Source organism: Kryptolebias marmoratus, linkage group LG3, assembly GCF_001649575.2.
Source record: "Kryptolebias marmoratus isolate JLee-2015 linkage group LG3, ASM164957v2, whole genome shotgun sequence".
NCBI classification, from domain to species: Eukaryota; Metazoa; Chordata; class Actinopteri; order Cyprinodontiformes; family Rivulidae; genus Kryptolebias; species Kryptolebias marmoratus.
Window position 1 is genome coordinate 1,959,980 of NC_051432.1, and position 22,734 is coordinate 1,982,713.

The window sequence follows — 22,734 nt, forward strand, 5'->3', positions numbered from 1 at the left end:
TTCTGGTTTGCAGAATTCAGAGCACAGGATGTTTGAGTTAAAATAATACGTTCTGATTTCAAGGAGGGTTACAGAAAGGCAAATTTTGGGGCACAAAAAGCTTTCCGTAAATAAATTTCAGGATCATACTGTGCATGAGTGGCCAACCAAAACAATCTAGCTCTTACAGCAGCCCTGCAGCTTCTATTCTCTGTCAAGGACAGGACCAACCGCTGTTTACACACTGCTACAGACATCAAACGAAACACGCAGCAGCCAAAACACCCACTGTGCTGCCTCCACCTCTCTGAAATAAAAAGATCGTATCCTAGGAGGGGGAGAAAAAAAGGAATGGAATGGAAAGATAAAGCAGCGGCAGGTGACTGGCAGGCTGCCTCCTGTAGATTTAAAATGATCCAACAGAAACTCTCAGAGGAAGAGATGAAGCGCCGATCGGTCATGAGTCAAACCAGGTGAAACTAAAAAATTGTTGTAGCAGAAAGATGAAAGATGGAGCTGTGAGGGTTCACAATCAGAATGAGGAGTCTGACTGCGCGTTTCAGGGGAGTTAGATGACTGGAACGCACTAAGTGAGAGCTGAATACCCTCTCAGGAGGAACAAAGTGTCACTTGTGAGTGAAGGCCGGCATTTGATCACGCTCCTGCACTCCTCTGTGAAGCTATCAGCTCTAATGGCAGCGTGTAAACACACATATCCACGCAACGCCGCATGTGTAAATTAAAGGGCTAGCATTCGTAGAAGGAATGCACATCACTCACCACCTGCCAAGCCAGAGTTTCAGACTCGGATCATTTTAGGGTGACAAGTGATGGAGCTGTAGCCGTTTTGGTCAAACGTTCTGTGCAAACAAAAAGTCAGACGATCAGCTACTACTACATCAATCTTTAGCATAATACCTGTACAGTTGGCTGAGTTATAGCCATTTTGTGATGGCTAATGTTGATTAGCTGTGGTGGCCATCTTAAATTGGACTGATTTCAAAAAAGGTAATCAGTTGTAGATGTGCATCCAATTATTATTTTTTGCGGGGTTTCACGAAAATTTCTCCAGTGGTTCATGATTTATTTTGGTAGCAGACAGATAGAGCACACCTAAAAACCCCAGCACATCCAGAAGTACCTTCTTACCGTCTGTTTAAAGCTGCCCCGCTCCTCCAGGGTGAGGGTATCAGCCTTGGCGATGACGGGGACGATGTTCACCACTTTGCTGAGACGGCTCATGAACTCAACATCCAGGGGCCTCAGACTGCAGGATCACAGGAAAAACTTGGGTCAAAATATTTTCTTTTCTTCCCTCTCATGAGACAAAGAAAGATGTTCTGCTTCAGGCAATTAGAGAACTCCTTTTGTTAGGAATTGATGTAGTGAAACAGAACGACCACTAGAGGGCAGAGCAGACCATCATCACTGTCTGCTATGGGTTTACAGTTTTTCTCCTGGGTGTCATTTCAGTAAACTGTAGAGAAACATCTATTTTTTTAAGTTAAACTTTAATATAGTTACTCTTTGTTTAACTTTTTTTAATTTTACTGCTTCAGTTACCTCCAAACAAATTTAAATGAAACTAGCATTCATTGAAGGAATGCATATTGCCTGGGACATCATATGCCAAACTATTAAAAAACAGAGATCTTCTGTAATTTGCTAGAATTTAATTTGTTAGAGTTTCATGGGGATGACTCTAAGCTACTACCACACCAAATTTTAGCTAAATATCTGTAAAGTGGAAAGGGTTATAGCTATTTATGTGTTGACTAAGGCGAACTAACTATGGCTGCCATTTTCAATCAGACTGACTCCAAAAGTTGATCAGTTGTGGATGTGCATTTAATGATTACTTTCAGAGAGTTTTATAAAAATTCATTCACTAGTTCAAGGGATATTTTGCTAACAGACAGATAGAGGTGACTCCATCGGTTAATGCCAAAGTCTTGCATTATTTCTTAGCACTGAAAGTATGTGTTGGGGATAACTTTCAGCTAATCTCAAACCAAAATTGAACTCAATGTCTGTCAAAGTGACCGAGTTACAGACATTTTGGTGTTTGGTAAGGTTGTTCAGCTATGGCGGCCATCTTAAATAATGTTGACTCCAAAACTTAAGCAGTAGTAGATGCAAATCCAATGATTACTTTCTGAAAGTTTCATTAAAATTAATCCAGTGGTTCATAAATTATATTGCTACCAAAGAACTAGACAGACCCCCCCCTAACAACACACACACACACACAGGAAATGCATTACATGATTGTTCACCTTTCATAGCAGCGAACAATAATAAAAAGGCACAAATGCTCTTGGGCACATTACTGATGGATTTAAGAAAGGTTTCCACTTCCCCTCCTCCAACATGCGACACTAATGGCCACTGCAGTAATTAGATTAACCATCTTTAAACTCTGTTCTGTTTCCATGTTAGTTTTTTTTTCCTCTTGTCTCAGTTTTGCCTTCAGCTGTTCCTCTGCACAGACTCCCGTCATGCAGTTTGCTCTGCCCTCCAATTAGCCTCAGCTGAGCCAAGCCAGCCTGCTTCATTCAAACTCCCAGGGGCGGATGTGGAGGGAAGGCCCCGCTTGTTCTCCACACCGAGTGACAAGCGTATCGAAACAGGATGCAACATTGGTCAGCATGTGTTACGCCGAGCACGAAAGGAGGAATAGATAAACAGAGCTGCCCAGAGTTAAAGTCAGACAAATGACGTAGAGAGAGTGCAAATGCAAAGAGAAAACGGAGCAAAATAATTACAATTAGGCAGCACATGAGAACATAAACCTATAGGTAATACTGTTATTAGTCAGTGTTTTGCCTCATCTTATTATACAAGAGCATGAACTGAATATGTGTAGAAACAATAACACAAGCAGACATGTGCTGGATCATCAGCATGACTGAGCATTCATGTATACTTCAAATCATACACGTGTCTCGTCACATGAACATATGCTGCACTGACCATAATTTCACTATATACTGTACAACCCCAATGCCGACAAAGCTGGGACATTTTTTAGGATGTGAATAAAAACTGAATGCAATGATTTGCAAATTTCAGAAACCCATATTTTATCCACAATGGAACATAGTAAACATGTCAAACAAGATATGTTCCCATCAAGACAACAACTTTTTATAGGGAAGGTCTTGTGTATTTCAGACAATGCTAAACCGAGCACAGCATCCATTACAACAGCAGTCCTGGTGTTGAACTGATCTGCTTACAGTCCAGAGATCTCAGCAGTTTAAAATATTTGACACATCAAATAAAAAGAATCTGCAAAGAAGACCCAGGACTGTTGACCAGCTAGGAACCTACATCAGACAAGAATGGGACAACATTCCCTCCAAAAACCTCCAGCAGCTGCTCTCCTCAGGTCCAAGATGTTCATAGACTGCTGGTAAATGAAGAGGGGATGACATGGCGGTGTCCCAACTTATTTTTTAAATGTGTTGCTGCCATCAAATTTAAAATGATGTTCCCCCCCCCCCAAAAAAAAAACAAAAAACAAAATAGTAGAATTTCCTATACATTTTATAAGTTTACTGCTGTTAATTGTGACTAAAACATGAGTTTTTGAGATTTGCACACCACACTGCCTCTTTTTTTAGTAACTGGTCAGTTCTCAGTGTGTTGTGAGTCAAAACGTAGCTCTCTCTTTCCCAAGAAAACACAATAATTGCTAACAGCTCGACTGGCTGGAGGGAGAACAGTCTGGTAAACGGTGCCGTTAGTGGGAAGAGCTTCTGACACCAGGACTGTGTTCTGCTATCCTGACCACATTCTTCCATCTGAATCCACAGACTGGACTCTGCTGCAAATTACCAGCCAACTACGTCAGAGTGTCGACAAATGCAAAGTGTTGATTTGGGCGCTTAAAGGGATAGTTCAGATCTTTTAATGTGGGGTGCTGTGGGGTTTGTAAACAACTGATGTGTTACCTGTTTCAGATAATTCTTCAAATGACTTAAATTTAGAGAAACTGCTTATTTCTCTAATCTAAAAAGAATTTCATAAAATTTCATGGAATGCTGTTTTACAAACTTCTACATGCTGTCGTTTTCATCTTACATGGTTATTTACACCAAATTCTGTGAGCTTTTGAATGCACAGTTAGCAGCAGCTAGCTGTAGCACTTGTGGTGCAGAACAGGGCACTTCCCACAGAAATATCATTAAAGTTCTGAAAGAATAACATGTGATACCAAATGGAGAGCTGAGTAAAGGTTTACAAAGTAAAGTTTGCATAAACCAATATGAAATTTTTGAGATTTGATTTCTTTTAAGATGGCAGCAATCGGCTTTCATCTTGGCCTAGCTTGGACTAACAATTAACTTGTCAGAATTAAACTGAATTTCTCTAAAATGAGGTCATTGAAAGAGGTATCTGCAACAGGTAAGATATTAATTGTTTATAACCTTTCTAATGAACCGTTCATTAAAACAAGCTTTAAAACAAAAAGGTCATTAAGCAGGTAGTTTTAAAAGAGCTTATTCTGTGATTATTTTCTGGCCTTTCATTCTTGGTCACATGGCAGAAACATCCACAGCTTCATGAATTGATAATGATTAGATTATTATATATAATATTAACTTTTAGATCTTATTATTTCATGAACCAGTCACTGCTAGTTTTTGCTAATGAGAACTTGATCCATACAAACTGTTCACAGATTACATTACTCCGTATGTGTTGACCGTGCTTTTATTCTGAAGGTATGTCAGGCCCAAACATGTCTTTGTTTACACGGTTTTTCAGGCTGGCTGTGAGAAATGTGTTTACATTTCGGATTCCAAAAACAAATGGGGATGCAAACCCCAACTCACAACGAGAAGAGCCACCGAAGGGTGCAACCGGCTGCGGCTGATGTAAGCTGATACACAGATACACTCAGGACATCTACGCATGTGTCAGCATGTCTGCAGCCCACTTCAGTCCACTACCTGCACCCTGTTTATATGAGTACACACACACACACACACACACACACACACACACACACACTGAAGCAGCAGCTGTGGAGCCATGAGCAGGGCTGTCAGACAGCGGGGCAACATGTCGTCCCTTGGTCGTACAGAGAACTTGTTTTCCAAGCGGACAGCTGTTGAGCTGAGGTGAAGCAGCAGGTTTGTCACATGGGTCTGTGGCGAGGAGGTTGGTGTTTGCAACGGGTGCTTAAAAAGGGTTTTTATGTGTGGTCTTCTTCTGACACACAGGTCTAAAATAAAACTACACATTCTGTAAACAACTTGGTTTTTTTTTCTTCTTCTTTTAATTTTTATTTTAAAGTCTCTGATTTAAATGATGGTTATTAACATGCAAAGCACACAGGGAGAGAATAGGTTCCACTTAAGCTCACCGGAGTAGGGAGTGAAAAAGAAAATTCAACGGAAGACGCGTTCAAGAGCTCTGCACACACAGGTGGTTAAAGGAGTTTCACAAGAGCCTCAACTCATCCGAGCGATAGTTTCAGACTAAAGTAAAGCACTTGGTCACGAGGATGCTGGTTTTATTTTAAGTGGATTCTTACCAGTGGCCGGTGGGAGGGATGAAGTATATGCAGCAGTGCACCCTGGAGTCTGGGATCCTCTTCTTCCTGTTGATGTTGATCTCCTCCTGCAGGTAGACTTCATACTGGTCGTTGATGAACTTCATAATGGGCTGCCAGCTAAAGTGGGCGAGTCCAGAAATGAGAAACCAATGAAAACCTCCTGATTACAGTTACTCAGAACAATTACAGTGGTTAACTCCTTTATTTGGTTTAAATACAGAATTTTTTTGGGTTATGTAAAAACAAAGATGAGTTTGAGAATTGTTTCTTGCAGAATGAAATATGCATGAAACATAACACGCTTTATGTAAGCAAAGGATCAACACGAATCCTCCAGAAACCCTTAAAGGGAGAGTTCAGATCTTTTGAAGTGGAGTTCTGTGGAAACTTATGAACAATTATCTCAGTTGTTGTAGGCAGCTCTTTGAACGACTTCAGTTTGGAAAAAAAGAGATGACAAGACAGACAAGCTATTGACTAGCCAGGGTTCAGTGCAGGAAGCAGAGTTGCAGTCCTACACACCTCTCTGATGCTTCTCCTCTGTTACCAAAACAACTTTTACTTGTTGGTATATATCATCCATCGGGCACTTACTCTCAGGTTTTGTCTGAATTCATTTTTTTTCTGTCTGACTTATTATTGAATACTGATAAAGTCATAATAGTGGGGGATTTAAATATTCATGTAGATATTGAAGGTGATAGCTTAAACATAACCTTTAATCATTTAAAAGAGTCAATTGGTTGAACTTAAGATGTCCACAAATCTACTCATCCTCTTCAACATACTCTTGATCTGATTCTGACATGTAACATGGAGAGAAAGGACTTACTAATACATCCTCACAATCCTCTTCTATCTGATCATTTTTTAATAATCCTTGAGTTTATATTGACTGACTACACAGCCACAGAGAGTAAATTTTATTATAGTAACTGTCTATCAGAGAATGCTCTGACGAAATCGAAAGAATCTCTTCCATTATTATTTTCCTCTGTCTGGCAAAGTAATGCAATGGAGAGCAAAAGTCTTCAATTGATACAAAATGCTGCTGCCAGAGTTCTGATGAGAGTTAGAAGGAGAGATCAGATTTCTCCAGTTTCAGCTTCTCTCCGTTGGCTCCCTGTCAAATTCAGAAAAGAATTGAAAATCTTACTTCTAACATTCAAAGCTCTCAACAACCGAGCTCCATCTTATTTTAAAGAGTTTCCTGATCCATATTTCCTAACAGAGCACGTTGCTCTCAGACTGCAGGTTTACTTGTGGTTCCTAGAGTTTCTAAAAGTAGAACAGGAGGCAGAGCTTTCAGTTCTCAGGCTCCTCTGTTGTGGAACCAACTTCCAGTTTCTGACTGTGAGGCTGACACCCTGTCTGCTTTTAAGACCAGGCTTAGGACTTCCGTTTTTGATAAATCCTATAGTTAGGGTTGGTTTGGGTTTCCTGAGCTATCCCTTAGTTATTCTGCTATAGGCTTAGACTGCTGGAGGACAAACTGACCATATTTCCTCTCTCCGCTGCTGTCTGAACTTGATCTACTCTCTGGGAACTTGATGTTTGTTCATTCTGTGTTTGTCTGAATCTCTTTCATGTCCTCTCAGTCTCCAGCTGGTTGAGTAAGAAGGCCGCTCGTCATGAGCCTGGTTCTGGTTCTGGTTCTGCTGGCGGTTTCTTCCTGTTCAAAGGTAGTTTCTTCTTTCCACTGTTGCCAATGTGCCGCTCAGGATGAGAGACTGCGACAAAGTGAAGATTCAAAGCAATCTGCTGGCTTCCTTAGATAGATAACTTTCAATAAATGAATTTGATAAAGAATGTTAATGTTTTTGCCCTGAGTTGAATTAAACAGTCAAAGTAGAGCCAAGACCAAATGGGATTGCTGCTGTTTAAGAACAACTCCAATATAAAAAATTGATAACAGTTGATGCATAAAAACAATCCTGTAATCCTTGACATCACTGTCAATTTCACCTTTTATGGTTATTTTACATAGAATTTTGCAGTTATTTACAAGGGTAGGTGTAGCATTTCTCAAAGGAATAAATATATCCTTGTGTCTTACATGCCATAGATTTGAACTAAGATTATCTTGTGTTGAGAAATGATGGATTTTTTTACTGTTGATGTCAAACCTTGCTATTAACATTATGCACAATCCCACATGATCTTGAAAGATGTCATGCTCAGAGTATGTGTTGGGGATTGGTTTCAATGACTTCAATCATATTAAATTTTAACTCAAAATCTGTAAAACTGATTGAGTCACAGCCATTTTTGAGTTGGCCGATATTGATTAGCTCTGGTAGATATCTTAAATCAGGTTGGCTCCAACAGTTAAACAGTTGTAGATGTACAGTTAATCATTACTTACTGAAATATTCATAAAATCTGTGCAGTGGTTCATGAAATATTTTGCTAAGAGGCAGAGTTGACTCCAGTAATGGCAATGCATTCAACAAAGCTCTTGTGCACCCTGAGGGAGTGATAGGGATCAGTTTTAGCTACTACTGCTCCAAATTTTGTCTCAATGTCTGTAAAATTGACTGAGTTATTGTCATTTTAGCATTTCCTAAAATAAATTTAGGGGAGAAAAAAAAAATCGATCAGCTGTGGCAGCCATCTTAAATTGGGTTGACTCCAAAAAGTAATCAATTGTGGATGTGAATGAAATGATTACTTTGAGAGTTCCTAGAATATCTGTCAACTGGTTCATGAGATATTTTGCAAACACACGAACACAGGCAAAAACATTACTGATCACCTTTCGCCTTCCAGCAAGAAAGTAGAGACTAAATATAGGACTTTCAGTGCAAACTGGGGCAGAACAGCTGATCTAGAATAACTATGTAATGTGATATTATCGGCAGCGTAAAGGTTTATGAAACAATCCACTCTCTTCTTGGCCCTGCCATTGGCTCTTCAATCCAGTCAGATTAAACGATTTCTCCAAACCAAGGCTGTTTTAGGAGCCATCTACCACATGTAAGACGTTAGTTGTTCATAACCTTTCCACAGAACGATCTAGACGATCCCTTTAATGTAGCTACTTCTGTATTTCTGATGATCCCATGAGGTAAATGAGTAACAGCAGCAGAGCAGCGAGGGAAGTGACTTCACTCACCAGTTTTCATTATTGATTTGATCTCCAAAGCCCGGAGTGTCGATGACTGTCAGCTTCATCCTCACTCCTTTCTCCTCAACATCTAAACAAATATATTTATTAGTCTTTTCAAGAATGATTTACTTCAAAGAGATAAAATCATGAGGATTATGACAGAGGAAAACAGACATGCTACATTGATATTAGCACCATGTGTGCAAAGTGTATAGGCTGCAGGCAGCTAAACATGGACATAGGCCAACCGTGACTGATGGACTTGATCTCGACTGTCTTGGGGATCCTCTCCTCCGGGTCAGACTGCACTGACTTATTACGGCTCACCTTGGATTTAAACAATGTGTTCATCAGGGTGGACTTCCCTAGGCCGCTTTGCCCTGATCACAAACACACACACACAAGCATGTCAGATTCACAGATGTTTCAAATCCTCGACATGCAAAGATAAAAAAAACTCTTGCTCCTGAACAAAACTGAAAAAGATTGCACCATATGGACATGACATCAGCCCCCAACGTATTGGTCGTATTGTGAGTGTGTATGTGCATATGTGAGACCAGATGCACAGCAGGAAACTGTGGGGTCAGACGAGCAACCTGTGGGGGCCTAAAGATGGATACCACAGACCACACAGACAAAAGACAGCCCACAAGGCGATGAACTCCCATGAGTCGTGTCTGTAGTAATGTAAATTTCTACCCAACATGGTTGTCTTCATGATTCACTATTAAGCAAACAGAGATTCCAGGTGTTGAAGGAAGCAGTGAGGCACATCAGGACTATTTTTTTACTTCAGTCTTGTTTCATTCTGATGATTGTAAAAATGGCTGCTATAATCACAAGTTCAATCATATTTAAAATAAGAACATCAATGTTTTCATTTAGCTCTAAATGCACTGAAAATTAAAGTAATTTGATGTTACTTAAAACAATATTTTAGATCTTTAGAAAATGCTGTCAATCTCACATTACATGTTTTTTTTTATTTTTGGGATTGGAGTTTCAAAACAGCAGTAGTCCACTTTGGTCTTGGCTACGTTTAGAGTAACCATTAGAGGCTCTCATTGCAATGTCATGAAGACCGGTCAAAATAAATTTTATGACAGTAAAAAACTAAATCAGCACATTTTTTTTCAATTAGATGGTTAATGTGTCCTTAAATTTAAAATTTAAAAGCAAAATTTGTGAATGGCTGCCAACCACCTTGTTAACTTATCTGTTTTGTTTTCAACCAGAGGTCTGTAGAAACAAACTTGCTCTGGTTTTATCAGTGCAAAGGTGCAAAAACTGATGTTATTTTTTCATCCTGGAACTGCATCAATTCACGGCTACTTTTCACATGCACAAACACATGCAAGAATCAAAATAAATCTTCAAACAGCACAACTTGCACTTTATTATAATTTCAGCTTTGTTTCAGAATGAACTTTTACACAAACTCAGTACCTTCATTTCCATATTTCATCCCCCCACCCCCTGTCTGCAGCCCCTGTGGGCTCAACTGGAAGTTTGCTGAGCTGCCAGGTCCTCTGTTACACCCAGGGACAAACGTGCTCTTTTACACCAACTTCACATTCAGTCTACTCAATGTATTCATCACAAGCACATGCTCATATTTTCTTTGCCTCGGTCACTGGCGCGCACACACTCACATACACACAACTCCAATTTCTTAGCTGAGGTCAGCCAGTTGAGGGGAGGCATTAGGAAAATGAATGGTCTGAATGCCAAGAGACCACAGGGACACAACTCAGACTCACAGCTGTCCTGACCTTTCATATCCTTACTCTACTTCTGTGAGCCGACAGAAACTATTTTTCCCTTTCTGTTCTGTACCATTTTAATCTCATTTACGCAGCTCTTTACACTTCACCATAACAAACTAGGAAGAAGCGATTTACACAGAAGGGATAAACACTTTATCAAGTATCCCTGTTAAGCATCCACATGTAATGCTGCAAAAGAATTGAGAAATTCTTCTTTGAAGTTTTTAGACCAAACCTAAAGGACAAGTCAGTACCAGTACTACAGCAGTAAACTGGACTCGAATGGTGCACAGGTAGTTGCAAAGACGCGACTCCAAAGAACTTTCTGTGTAACTTTTGTGCTGTACATCAAAGCTTTCTTCAACAATAAGAATAGGATCACTTTACTCAGGTTTTAAATCCCTGTTCTTCTTTTTTTTAACCATCAGCTGCTGCCTGCAGAGTACTTTCAACAGTGTTACACAATATTTTATTCCACTACTCAAGTTTTATTTGTCCTCGAGGTGTCGGAGTGCTGCAAGTGGATACATGTCCGCTTCAAGCAGAGGTGTGCAGTCTGACTGCAATAATAAAAATTGGGGTCTGTGGAAAAACTCTAGATAGTGCTATTTCCTGTGCATTTTACTTCCTTTTACTGTCACTACGGAGTGCCCATGCAGTGCTGGCTTTTTATGTGGTGAACTATAAACATTCAAACCTTGAAGTTGAAGTGTCTGAAGCAGAAAAAAGCCCACAAATTCAAGTGGTATTAACATGACTCTACCTATAATGGTTTGATAATTGGGTCACAGCATCTTCACCGCCAGGACCCCTTGTTTGGGTCTATATTTCGTTGAGCCATCACTGTGTTAATATGAACACTAAAACGGTCATGGATGAGTCAGCATGTGCATCAGTCTACACGGTCTTGATTGTAATGATTTGCAGTGTCTTCATGCTTGCAGAGAAAGGATAACTTTCATGGAAGTGTGCTTCAGCTTGTCAGACTAATCATATATTGTGTCCCACTCTCAGCCTTACAGCCTCTTTTCGTTCACTTAAGTGACTTTTTTGTGGTCATTGTGTGTTTATCCATGTTGTAGCAAACAAACAAATCGCCTGGTGACAAGTTGGCTGACTCAAAAAAATATATTCAATGAAATATTGAAACGTATTCTCGCTTAAAAACTGAATTGTGTGCGACAGTAATGGGCTGTAGCAGCTGCTGCATTTTTAGTTTCCTTACTGGTAACTGGTTAAGTACAGCAATGGTTGATTGCCGGTTTTTACACGTGGCCAGTATCAGCAGATTAAAATCGACTGGCTGGTTATTCGGGCTATCACTAGCTCTGAGTCACATTTGAGAGTTCCAACATCTTCAAGCCCACTTAGATTCATCTCTGTCAGCTTAGATTTCAGAGTTGTTTTCTCCAAACCTGACAAGACGTCAAGTTTAGGCTCAGGTTCTGTAGGAAGCCAAGCAGTGAAGGTTACTACAGTGGGAAAAGAATTATTTGATCCCTTGCTGATGTGGTAAGTTTCAGCAATTACAAAGAAATGAACAACCTCTATTTTTATGGTCATTTCATTTAATGAGGAGAGACAGAATATCAACAAAAAATCTAGAAAAACATTATATAAAAGTTACAAATTGATTTGCAAATTTTTCACAAGTATTTAATCCTCCACAAACCAGACAGGATTCTAGCTCCGACAGATTGGTTATGTGCCCATTTGACACACAGGTCAGTTACAATTACAGAAACTCCCAGTCTCAATTTGTTATGTGTATTAAGCACACCTATCCACAAAATCAGTTTCTTCCATTACAACCTTTTCCTCACCATGGGTAAGAACAAAGAGATGCCAAAGGACACTTGTGCCAACGTGGTAGATCTGTACAAGATCAGACTAAGCTAGAAGACCATCAGCAAGAAGCTTGTTGGGAATGTGACAACTGGGGATTTTAAGAAATAAAATGATCATCAACCTCTCTCCATCTGGAGCTTCATGCAAGATTTTGCTTCACTGAGTAAGGATGATCATGAGAAAGGTGAGAGATCAACCCACAACTACATGGGAGGAGCTTGTTAATGACCTGAAGGCATCTGGGACCACAGCCACCAAGAACACTACTGGCAACACACTACACTGTAACGGATTTGTTGCAGCAGACACAGTTTCCCCCTGCTTAAGAAGGCACATGTACAGGCCCATCTTAAGTTTGTCAGTGAGAGGGTTTAGAGAAGGTTTGGGAGAAAATGCTGTGGTGAGATAAGACCAAAATAGAGCTCTTTGTCATCAACTTAACCCACCAACTTTGAAGGAAGTGAAATGCTAAATATAACCAAAAGAACACCATCTCAACAGTCAAGCACGGAGGTGGAAATGCTATGCTTTGAGGCTGTTTTGGGCCAGAAGATGCGGCCATGTACCATAAAATCTTGGATGAGAGCCTTCTTCCCTCAACTAGAACACTGAAAATGGATCATGAATGCTAATGACCCAAAATATACTGCCAAGGCAGCAAGAGAGAGGCTAAATGAAGAAGCACATTAGGGTCATGTAGTGGCCTAGCCAGGCTCCAGACCTCAGTCCTACAGAAAATCTGTAGGAGTTGAAATTTCGAGTTGCTAAGTGGCAGCCAAGAAACCTAAAAGATTTAAAAGGTTTACGTTAAGAAGAGTGGGCCTTCCTGAGATGTGTGTAAACTAAATCACAACTACAAGAATTATCTTATTGTTTGCATGCCAACAAAGGTTTCTCCACAAAGTACCAAGCTGTTTCGCTTGGGGATCAAATACTTCTTTCACTCAATGACATGCAAATCAATTTGTAACTTTTGTATGATGTGCGTTTTCTGGATTTTAAGTTGATTTTGTGTCTCACCTTATTAAAACAAAACTACCACAAAAGTAGAGACTGTTCCTTTCTTTGTAAGTGAGCAAATGTATTAAATCATCAGATCGAATTATTATTTTGCTGATTGTAAGTCCTCCTACAGATTTAAATAAAAGGAGCATTTTGGTAATGACTAAATCTTATACGCAACTATCAGTGAACTTGGGGGACACAAATGAGCTTTTTCATCAAATAATTTCATGCTCACAACTCACCCACTACCATGAGGTTGAGCTCAAAGCCTTGCTTCATGGCCTTCCTCCTCATCTGCTCCAGAATGGCATCGATGCCCACGTAGCTGAAGTCGCCTCCATGGGTCTTCTCCCCCTTGCCTTGAGGGCTGGGATGGTGGGGCTTGGCGGACTCGGACATGTTGCTGTGGCTCAGGCTGACCTCTGACCCTGAGGGAGGCAAAGAAAGACTAAATAAATAATGAAGACAATCTGATTACTGCACTTGTCCTGATATCTGAGCAATACAATTAAGCTAAAAGCAAAGCCCAGGGCAACTGTGCAGCAAGTCCAAATGAAATGAAGTTAACAGCAAGTTAAGTGTGAACACATTGGAGGATACTGATCTGAGCAGCTCATTTCCTGTGTGAAACAGGATATACCAGTAATAAAATCACATTTGCATGCATCTGTATTTACATATGTATATACATTCAAGTTACAAAAACCTAAATTATTCAAATTAAAGATAAAACAGGAGTGCATCCACAGCATAACAAATAAATAATACTCATAAGGAAATTTTTTCCAACGTAAAATAGCTAAACAGTTTTATTTGCTAAGTTCTAAACAAACTAAGCCAAACTACATGCAGACCTTGTTCAGAGACAAAGCAATCAACTACAAACCAAAACATACCTCACTTCTTTAGGGGAAGGATTGTTAGTTAGTAGATGAAGGCTGTGTGCCAAGGCAATGCACCTACAAGCAAACTGAAACACAAACTCAGCTCTGCCAAATGTGCTAGTGTGTGCTTGCAGCAGCTGATACACTCCTCTCGATGTAGGAGGAGACATTGTTTCCTGTGCAGCAACAGAAACCTATAGCTTGTCTGAGGTTTGCAGTCACAGACACGATAAACCACAGATGTATGAACCCAAAGCTGAATGAAGACACACATCCTTATCAGTGTCCAGGTGAGCAGCCTGCACGCAGACAACTAAAGTTTAATTTAAGTACTTCAGCTTTTGTTCTGGTCACTTGAATTCCTCAACACACACACACACACACACACACACACACACACACACTAGGGACAATTTAAAAACACCACAACCACAAGCTGCACTGGAAGACACCACTGATGTCTTCAGCACACCTGATACAACACCTTAAAAGTACTCCAACAGGCGATGAACTGTCCTACATGACTACCAGTGCTCTTCTATTTTACACATCAAAAACCCACCCTCCTCCACACATCCACACCCCAAAAATTCAAAGATGAATTCCTCTGAGGTATTTCCTTCTCATCCAAGACACACAGAGGAACTTCCAGAAGGAAGGGTGTACCACGCCTTCCGCAGCCTCAACAATCTACATCAGTCTTTCTAAATTTCACTTCTTTGACAGTTTAATAGCCAACTGATCAACTGTGATATGGCACCACATATAGCTCACCTAAAACTTAAAACAAATCCCTGTTCATTAATCAGTAAATGACCATTGACTGAAGTTTGGTTTATCCCAAACTCCAGATACAATTTCCCTTTTTACAACATTCATTTTATCAGGAAGAAAAGCAAACGTGACATTTATGGAGCAGCACGCAATCTATAATGTAATGTTAACCTTCTGTTAGCACTACATTACAGCAAGCATAAGCTGATTTAGAGCAACATGGCTGTCCTTAAGAAACACATCACGGGTATACAGCCTCTTGGATGTGGTACATAAATCCTAAGGTATATGGATTAATTTATCTTTGCAGATGTTTCCATCATGTGGCAATGCATCATTTGGCTCATCATGCACATAAGCTGTATTAGACTGAACCCAAAAAGCACTAGAAGTTTGTTTAGACCGACAGTGAGGTTGGGTTGCTGCTACATGTCGAAAAAAGCAAGTAGCACAAACACCAATGGTGCTATCCACCATTATTGTTGACCTATTCATCCATATGTAGAGCAGCTTTTGACTGCAGCTGTCTATGCTGCACATGTGCGATTTCACACCACTGCAGGGGGTCCCCCGAAAATCTCCACTCTGAGACCTGGGTTCAGAAAGTTTCGGTTTCAGATAAAACGAGCGCTGTTGTCGTGTAGAACAGCGAAAGAAAATCAAATACCAAGCAGAACCAAAATCAAAAGAAACTGCATATTTGAGGGGGGCTGGATTCCAGCGAAACTGTAGGTCCTTCAGCAGTGAGACACATGCTGGGTGAAAGAAGTCCACTTCTTCAAGTATAAACTTTATAAGAAGTGTAAAGTTTGTGAAAATAAGATTTTGTTAGCAGAAACTTTGGAAAGTTCAGAAAGTTGAAAAAAAAAGTCATTGCCTGTGTGGGATTTTTTTGCACATTTCATCGATGCTGTACAAAACTGTGGCAGGAATAGCAAATTGAAGTTAAGAAATAAAAGAAGAAAAACTAGCAAATAGTAAGAAGGGCGCTTTGGTGCTTCTGCACTGGCACCTTTAAATGATGAGACTAAACCTCTACCGCATCAGTCTAAGTGAAATATACAAGTTCAGATCCCGACTTTAGGGCTGCCAGAGAAAATCCTACAAAACTGTTCCTAAACCAGACAGATTCAACAGCTGCAGAACGACACGTGGAGCTGAATGTTGTTTGAGAAACTGACAAAAGCAGGTGCATCATGGGATACATACTGTCTCTTTAATGGAAAAACACAGTCTCTGATCCATCTAATCTGGCCTTCAAAACGATCAAAAAGGAAATAATGCTGTAAAAACAGGTGTTGTGAAAGAAGATAAAACACAAAGCAAAAGATTTTCTTTTTCTTTGCTTCATCAAACACAAAAGCCCCATTTCAGGATTAGCTGATTTTAGAGCTTTATTGAATGAATGAATGAATAAGATGAGTTGAGGCTTTTTTTTTGCATGAATGGATAAATCCCATCAAAGAGATTATTTCAGTCACTAGTTATTTATTTTTAAATGAAGGCAGTTATGGGAAGTATTTCATATTTTATTATTTACACTTACATCTTTATGCACACAGTTCACAATTTGCACATTTGTCTCCAAAAAAAAGTCTTCAGTTTAAATGTTGATGCAGCTTTAATGAGTCTTTTCTGAGTCTGTCACTTATAAGGTGCTCTGTAAAAATAAATTTTTTGCTGCACGTTTTGTCGAGTATATGCTCGACTTCCTGTTTGTTGCTGAGGACTTCCAAGCTGACAAACCACACCATTTCCTTTTGGCTTAAACAGTTTAAGTAGATTAAAAGTAGTTTTGCAAGCTGATTTACAAATGAGAATCACTTTATTCTCTACATTAAGCATGACTTATGACAACAAGTGTCTCCTCAGTGAGAATACCCCCGATGATCATACACTTTTTCTTTTTACAAATTTGAGTAGACAATATAGTGAAAATGCTACAAAGGTGCATTTGAATTTGTGTTTTTAAAAGCATGCACCAAAAATAAATTTGAAGTATTTAGACCCCAAATTTTAAGGAAAAGCTTTACTAAATCTGCTAAATGCTTCCTTTCCCTTTTAGGAAGATGATTCTCACTCAACAGGTCTTGGTTTAAAACTGCAAAACACATTCATAAAACCTTACTCAAATTTAATCAATAATAAGCAAAAATTGGGCTTATTGCAAATCTTTTAAACATGCCAGCAGGAGATATGTTTAATGCTCTTTCAGTAAAGCAACAGTGAGCAGCAAAATTTATTTTCCACGTTATAAAGAATAAAACACAAGGTAACTTTTTTCCTGGAATATTGATTGATTCACATTGCTTTTAACATATTTTCAGAGTGTCTGTTGCCTTTCATGCCAGTGCTGCTGCAGTTCTCCTCCTGAGCTGTAGGTGTCGCTGATGAGAAAGCAACACAGCTAAACATCAGGAAGTGCAACTGGAGGAACTTTTTTTTTTTTTTTAGAGGAACTGTCTGCTGTAAAAAAATAAAGAAAGGGAATCTGTTCTTTATACACAAACATATACATTTTTCTGTCTTCTTTTCTATTGGTACCAAGACTTAATAAACGGATGCATCTAGATTTAATCTCAAATCTCCATTAGTACACTGCTGATCTACTGATGCAGTTGCATTGTGCATGTGCCCATCTGTAAGTCAGTATGAAATGGTTAGCATGCAAATTATTCACATGAAATAAAATGGCAGCAATCCACTTTGGTATTGGCCCTACTTGGACAAGCCATTAGCTCATGAATCCATTTAGAACTTTTTTGTCCAAAAGGAGGTTGTTCAATGAGTTATCTACAACATGCAAGATATTTTTTTTCGTAAACTTTTCACTTGAAATATGTGAGCTATAGCTTTAAAACATCATTCAAATATATTCAACATTGGCCCAATAACAGCTCCTAAGGTTGGAATCTTCACGGATGTGTTGATGATTCAATCAGTTTTGTTTTTCTACTACTTCATGATTATTGTTGCATTGTCCTTTAGTGGACCAATTGGTACTGTGTGTAATCTCATCAGTTTACATGAACAGAGTGAGCATCTTTAGAAACGTCCTCATACTAAGTGTTTACTTGAACGAGTCATGAAGTTCTCAGTGGGAGGAGGGAAGAGGAGCCAGTGATGCTGGTAACATCTGCAGGACATTAATTTGACACTACAATCGTGCATTATGCTTTTCTCTCTCTCTCTACTCATCATAACTACTTGAAAGGATTAGGAAGATTAAGATCAGTTTTGGAACATGAACCACAGTCCTGAAATGTCTCTAAATCTCTCAAAACAGAAGAAAACACCAGTACAGAACCCCACTGAGAGCAGAAAACACTAAATTGCTTTTCTGAAGCCTATTTTTGTTGCAGCAGTCTTCATAAGATTCTAAGAAGATTTTCATTCTGATTTGAACCCATTCAATTGAGAGATGTTCCCCACCGCCCTGCAGCAACATTTCCCTACGCTGACTTGGAGAGAATGACCTCCTGGACAACTAAGACAGTGTTTGCCTTTAATCAGAAACAGTTTTCTGTTTACTCCAACTGAAAATCCTCTCTTCATACCACATCCAGCAACATCTCAACACTGTGCTCTCAAGCCATTCATTAGAGCCCCATCAGGGACATCCGACTCTTCATTTAATGGTAACAGAGTGAAACTAGACCTCGCGATAGTCAGAAACAAAGCCGTCGCTGTCTTCTTGAAAAGTCTCATGAAACCAAAGATTTGTGGCTTCAATTGATTCAAAAATGAGATCTGCTTAGAACTACAACAATGTTTTTTTTTCTGTTTTATTCCATTTATTTCTGATAGATCACCGTTTGTGTTTGTGGAGGAGAGGGGGAACAAAGACGAGATAATAGAGACAGACAAACAGAAATTAGGAATGTGCTCTATTCTTGAAAACAATGTGTTTTCACTTCAGTATTTTGCCAGTGTAGAAGTCCTGCAGCTTTGAATTGCATCAAGCTGCATGGCTGATGTTCAACTCTAAAAGGAAAATGATTCTACAATCCTACAGCTGTAATGAAAGTAATGAACAAAAAAAAAAACTCTGCTTTGTTGCACTGGAACACATCAAGATGTTGAAAATCTGTAATTCAATTAAAAGGCTTTGTATTTCTTGATGGAATTTAGATTACTCACTGCCTTTCACGCCAGAGTTTTAGACTAAGATTCTCTTATGAAAAATTATGAAGTGGCTTTTTTGTAGCTGCAACATATCATGCAAAAAAATATGTCTGAATGACTCTCAGAAACTACTGGTTCAAATTTTAGCAAACAAATATGTAAAATTGGCTAAATAATAGCCATTTTTATATTTCTAAAGGTCAGCTGGGTGTGGCAGCAATTCTTTATTAGGTTAGCTCAAAGAGTTAATCAGTTGTAGATGAACATCCAGTGATTGTTTTCAGAAAGTTTTATTAAAATCCATCCAGTGGTTCATGAAATGTTGTGTTAACAGACAGAAAGAGTTGACTCCAAATGGTTACTGGCAAAATCTTATCTAAAAATAAATAATCTTTGAATCAGGTCGACTCCAAAAGTTAATCAATTTTAAATGTACATCCAGGGATTACTTTCTAGAGGTTTCATTAAAATTTGTCCCTTAGGTTCATTAGATATTTTGGTAACAGACACGCACATGAACACAAGCACAAACATGGGCAAGAATATTATCGCCTGGCTGAGCCTTCTGGTAAGATCTTTAAAAAGAAAAAAAGGTTTTGATCATTTAGGGCTCATCTGCTGAATTATTAAAACACCAATCCAGTATCTACCTAACAATACTACATTTAGCCAAATATTAGGTACCAAAATTTATTACTTAAAAAGTTTTTTTTTTTCAAAAATAAAATCATTGAGGTGGTCAATTTCCTTCTCCTTGAGTTGGAAACTTGTTCAGTCCTTTCTTAGATCAGTGGTCTTCAATGATTCAGCACAGTGAGCCTAAAGAAAATTTTCTTTAGCAAATATCCAGATTATGTATTTAAAATTCTTTTTTTAGTGACAGCCATGTTTGTTTTCTTCACTCACTGTATTGTTTTTTTTCAGGCCTGTACCTCTTTGTGGGCTGTCTGCTTCTCTCTGCAGAGAGAAACTAAAGGCCAGACGTACAAATTACCATAAATGCTAGAAAAGCTGTGCTGCCTGAATAAATCATGTAAATCTGAGAAAATGTGCACAAGTAAAAAAAAAAAATTACAAAGTATATAAATTTGAGAAATAATACTTTAATTCTATTGAAATTTAACAGCTGATGCAGGTCCAGATTATATTTCCATTAGATCCAGAATCAAGACCATGGCTTGCCATTTAGGGAACTGTGCCTCAGAGCGGTGTGCTGTTTTTCTGTACTTCTACTCGGGCACTGGTATGGACAGCTCTGAAACCCTGCACGCTATCTGAATTATCTGCTATCATTTTAAAAGCATGTTTCCCAGGATTTAAACCCCCCTAACATCTTCCCTTTCCTTTCCTTTGTAAATGTGTTTCTTGGTTACGTTCCTTCCCCCCCCCCCTCCCTTCATTAAACTGGAGATGAGATTTCCACTGGCCCTTTGGTGGCTCCTGCTAAAGAGGTAGAGATCATTAAGCTTTATGTCTGCTGCTGTCTGGAGTTGGATTGATAGTCCAGCAAGGGGAAAGCAAAACCAGAGCGGACTGACGCTCATAAATGTGTTCACATGAAAGCTGAATGAATATGGAGTCCCTTTTTTTCAGTTCATGAAGGGATTTTATAGGCCTTGCCGGGACAAAAAAAAAAAAAAAAACTCAAACGGACACACAAAGACATTTAAAAGATCTGACTTTTTTTTAAAGTTTCAATGACCAAATGCAGCAAACTCTTTTCAGGAAGGCCTAACAGCACCAGTGCTGTACAGAGTGTAGTGTACATTGGGTATTAAACATTTACCAAACAAACTAAAACCTCAGATAATACATCATCCTTCAGTGTCAAACTACTGCTTTAGTGAGTTGGGCACCAACCAGCAACATGTCAGCAAAAAAACAGGTCTGGCAATCAGTACTTTGAGTTTTATCAGATAAATTATTAAGTCATTTAAGGCCAATCATTCTTTGAAGGAATGCACATGGCTGGCCCCCTTTCATGGAAGAGTTTTAAATTATGATCATCTTATGATGAGAAATGACAGAGTTACAGCCTTTTGGTTAAACCTGGAAAATAACATTATGCTTATTCTCGTGTGATCTTGCGTGATATGTTGGAGTATGTGTCGTGAATGACTCTCAGCTGCTACCACATCAAACTTTAGTATCTTTAATATCTGTAAAACTGGCTGAGTTACAGACATTTTTTGTGTAGGCTGAGGTCGACTGCTAAACTTGTTCAGCAGTTGATTATTTTCAGAAAGTTTAATTAAAACTCGTCCAGTGGTTTATGGGATATTTTGCTAACAGACAAACAACATTAAGTGCAGCAGGTAATGCCAAAGTTTTAGGCTAATGTGTGAAATGCGTTGCACTCAAAGTATGTGTTGGAGATGATGCTCAGCTACTGCCATGCCTAATTTTAGTTCAATATCTGTAGAATTGGCTGCGTTTGAACCATTTTTACGGTTAAAATGGTGAATTGGCTGGGGCAGCCATCTTAAATGAGTCAATCAGTAGATGTACATTCAATGGTTACGTTCTGAAAGTTTTGATAAAGACTCTTCAGTGGTTCATGAGATATTTTGCACAGGCAAAAACACTGCTTTGCTTTCACCTTTGAGCAATATCAATTATAAGACAACTTTGACCCATCAGCTGTCACAGGTCTTTGGTCAAAGAAGTGTTTCAGTGATCATGTCCGAGACAACAGGAAAAGGCAATGACAAAATTAAACTGGGTAAGATTAAAGCGATCAAGTTAAATGGCATGATGCCTGATGTTGTAAAGTTCCCCGAGTCCTCCTCAGAAGTTTATTTACACCCTGTAAAGCTCTAAAATTGGGCCAATCAAATATCTGAAAGGAAGTATTTTTCTTCTTCTTAAAACAGCTTCACGTTGTTGTATTTCTTTCCAGATAACATCCTTATCAGGCAAATTCATGCTTCACATGTGGTTGACATATGCATTCAGTTGTCTCTCACTTCATCCCGCAAAGATATCTTAAAGTCAAACATATGTTTTAGTTTATAATCCCATGATGTCTGCTCTTGTAAGTTATTGAAGATGTGTGGCCAACGATGGCCACAGATGGCACAAAAGGAAATTGGCATTCAAAAAAGGAAATCTAAAGAATGCCACTGGCTGCCTTCATCTGTCAGAATTGTCGTTTGTGATGGCCTCTGGAGAATGTAACCCTTGGCCTCATGTGGAGCAAAGCAGATGGTGCTGCTCTGTGTTGAAATGCAGCTCTGAAGCGTCTGGTGGAGCCGATAGCTCGTCTCAAAAGACTGAAAAAGGTGATAAGAGACAAAGAGAGGGAGCATCCCCGCCGAGATAAAGAGCGCCGCCAAAGATAAGTCTTACGCCGACGGTGACACGGCCAGAAACTCAACGACACCGAGCAGAGTTAGGATCAGTAGCTGGGAGCGCGAAACTGAGAAAAGGAAAGTCCGACGGTGGTGCAGAGTACCACTGTGAGAGCCAGCTGACCACAGGCAGAACTCGAAGCTTTCGCATTTCTGAGAAACGTGGAAGAGAAACTAGGAGGGTCCCACCGCAGAAACAGCTAACAGCTGCAAAGGGACAGGGTATGGGGCAGAGGACAAACAGAGCCCAGAGGGCAGTAAATCAGGAACCCACTAAGTATGAAGTGGTAAAATGGGCTGACTGGTTCAAATAGTTCCACTCTGA

At 39.3% G+C, this 22,734-nt stretch overlaps 1 protein-coding gene across 8 annotated transcripts in view; it reads right to left on the reverse strand.

Moving 5' to 3' along the window:
• The window catches only part of LOC108245319 (septin-9-like), a 124,032-nt gene that overhangs the window by 6,283 nt on the left and 95,015 nt on the right, over positions 1-22,734 (reverse strand). For 7 of the 8 annotated variants that reach the window (XM_037974729.1, XM_017432135.3, XM_017432136.3 and 4 more), the window contains 5 exons: positions 13,519-13,704; positions 8,903-9,034; positions 8,661-8,742; positions 5,525-5,662; positions 1,129-1,246 (listed from right to left, as the gene is read on the reverse strand). In XM_037974729.1, the coding sequence (XP_037830657.1) occupies positions 1,129-1,246; positions 5,525-5,662; positions 8,661-8,742; positions 8,903-9,034; positions 13,519-13,704 (656 nt within the window). Of the gene's footprint in view, positions 1-1,128; positions 1,247-5,524; positions 5,663-8,660; positions 8,743-8,902; positions 9,035-13,518; positions 13,705-14,172; positions 14,290-22,734 lie in introns of those variants that run through there. The other variant, XM_017432140.3, reaches the window with a different exon arrangement.